We start from the raw sequence: 2181 nt of genomic DNA, 5'->3' as shown, positions 1-2181 counted from the left end.
CGGGGACGCGGGAAGAGGGAAGGGGCGGTGCGCAGAGAGGAGCTCGGGCCGAACCACTGTCCCTGGCAGGGGGAGGGAGCGGGGGTAACGCGCCCCTCCTGCGAATATTCGCCATCTTAAGCACTACTAACAAGGGGTGAGGGGAAAGACAAGAATACAGGGTCACCGTACCCTTCCGTGAGCCACGGGGGAGGAAGACAGACAAGGGGTTTATGGGCCTTCTCCCCTGTGCTGTGACATGGCACCTCCCTCCCGACCGTTGGCCCGGCTGTCTGGCCACAAGGTCGCGTCCCCCAGCGGTGGCCTAGGGAATCGACTGGGGTTTTGTCCTCTGGCGCTCCCCGAGGGTCTTTCCGGCTGCCCAGCCTGGGGATGCCCGGGTGACGGGGAGCCCCGGTAGCCCACAGCCACGTGAAAGTGGCCATATTGGCCGGTCAGCGTACGAGCCTTCGCGCGGCCTTGTGCCTCCCCTTCCTGCGCGCTGCCGGCGGCTGGCAGTCCTGGGGGGGTGGGGGGGTGAGGGGGCCGTCCTGTTGCTAGCAATGTCTTAGTTAATGGTTCTGTGATGAAAATGGCCGAAAAACGGAATAACGAGAGTTCTGGCATCAATTTCAACGACTGCCGCCCCCCGCGCTAGAGTTTCGGAGAGAGGCCTTACCCTTTGCACACCCTACGGCAGAGGCTGCACTCGGCCTCTTGGGCTCCAGCCTGTCCTCCGAGAAAGGCTGCTCACGAGGCTGACCTTGCACTTGCTGACTTTAATGTCTTGGAGGGGACAGAAAGAGTCGATGTTTAGAGGGTTGTTTCAGTTTTCTGTGCAAGAGAGTGTTGAATATCGGTGTGTGGGGGAGGGGGGTGGGGGCGGCGGGAGTCTTTCGCCCTTGTATGTGATTCAGCAGATCAAGGTGAAACGAATGGTCTGTTTCCTGAAGCTTTCACTTTATATAATGTCCACCTGCGTTTGTGCCAATTTTGCCCATTAAAGGAATTCTAGGGAAAGAAAAAAGAACAAAACCAAACTTGAGCCAGCTAGGGGCAGGGAGTCGGGGACTGGCTTCATGGCTCCCGTTTGGAAAGACCCACAAGTGGCGGGTGGGCCCGTGTCACTTCCTCCCGCCCCAAGGGCGGCGGACACGGTGCAGGGCCGAGAGGGGGCCGAAGATGGGGGGGTGGGGATGGCTGCCGCTGTTGGGGTGGCCCCGAGCACGTGAACATTGGCTTTAATGATGTTATTAGGAAACCGCTTGCTCCTAGGATAGAATGCTCGTTACCCTTGGGAGACGAATAAGACCCCTTGCAGCAGCTCCAGCTGCTTACGGCTCAGAGAATTAGGAAAATTCAGAAGAACAATCCTCTCTTCGGTTTGCGAGAGGCAAGGAGGTTGGGGCGGGGGGAGGTTGCTGTTTGGGAAACAATGGAAGCACTAGGGATTCTGACAAAGAACTTAAAAAAAGGGCTCATCTTTAGACTTTGTGACCACATCCATGTTCCCTCAAAGCAGGGAACAAGAAAAGGCTAAATCACAAAAGAGGCAACATATATGCTGTTTTATTGGCTTATATTTTCCAGACTAACTTCGTGGAAAAATAAACTGTAAGACTTTCATAATTTATTGTGTGTTTTAGAGTATTTCACCTTTTTGTTTTTTTAAAGCAGAATTCCAGTTATCTTACAACGTGTAATAAAATTTCCAACAGAAACAAGTTGCCTGTGTAGGCCGGTCAGTGCATGATCTTCCAGCAGAAGAATCTATAGGGGAATCCAGAATATAATTAGAAAGTTATTTAATTAATATGGAGTCAGAACAAGGGGATTAAATTCAGTGATTAGGTCATTAAGCCTTTATATACCCCTATGCTACCAACTCCACAGTGAGGCTGTTCTTTCCAAGGAGATTAGAATCAGCTGTTCATACTTGCTTACCTCCTCATTCTTGTTCTTAGCATCTGTACTTTAATGGTTAAGAGTAGGGGTTTTCGAGTCAAGCCTCTGCCACTTATTAACAGTGTTGAGCAAACAACTTACCTTCTCTATACCCTAGAGTCCTCAAGACTGTAAAATTGGGATAATAATTGTACTATCACAGAATTGCATCAAGGATGAAACAAAATCATTCAAGTAAACTCTTTAGCACAGCAATAAAAAAAATAACCCTTCAGTGGCTTCCAATTGTTGTGTGAG

The 2181-nt window shown here is 50.8% G+C and overlaps 1 protein-coding gene across 1 annotated transcript in view; it reads right to left on the bottom strand.

Moving 5' to 3' along the window:
• MAT2A (methionine adenosyltransferase II, alpha) overlaps positions 1-1931 on the bottom strand; it is an 8640-nt gene extending 6709 nt beyond the window's left edge. The window contains exons 1-3 of the mRNA XM_010862248.1: positions 1924-1931; positions 1021-1250; positions 246-560 (exon numbers count right to left, since the gene is read on the bottom strand). Of these exons, the coding sequence (XP_010860550.1) occupies positions 246-560; positions 1021-1250; positions 1924-1931 (553 nt within the window). The remainder of the gene's footprint in view (positions 1-245; positions 561-1020; positions 1251-1923) is intronic.
• Between the last annotated feature and the right edge of the window lie 250 nt (positions 1932-2181).

The sequence above is a fragment of the Bison bison genome, unplaced genomic scaffold (assembly GCF_000754665.1).
Source record: "Bison bison bison isolate TAMUID 2011002044 unplaced genomic scaffold, Bison_UMD1.0 scf7180017864480, whole genome shotgun sequence".
Classification (NCBI taxonomy): domain Eukaryota; kingdom Metazoa; phylum Chordata; class Mammalia; order Artiodactyla; family Bovidae; genus Bison; species Bison bison.
The sequence above is the reverse complement of the archived record's forward strand: the minus strand, read 5'-3'. Positions and strand labels throughout refer to the sequence as shown.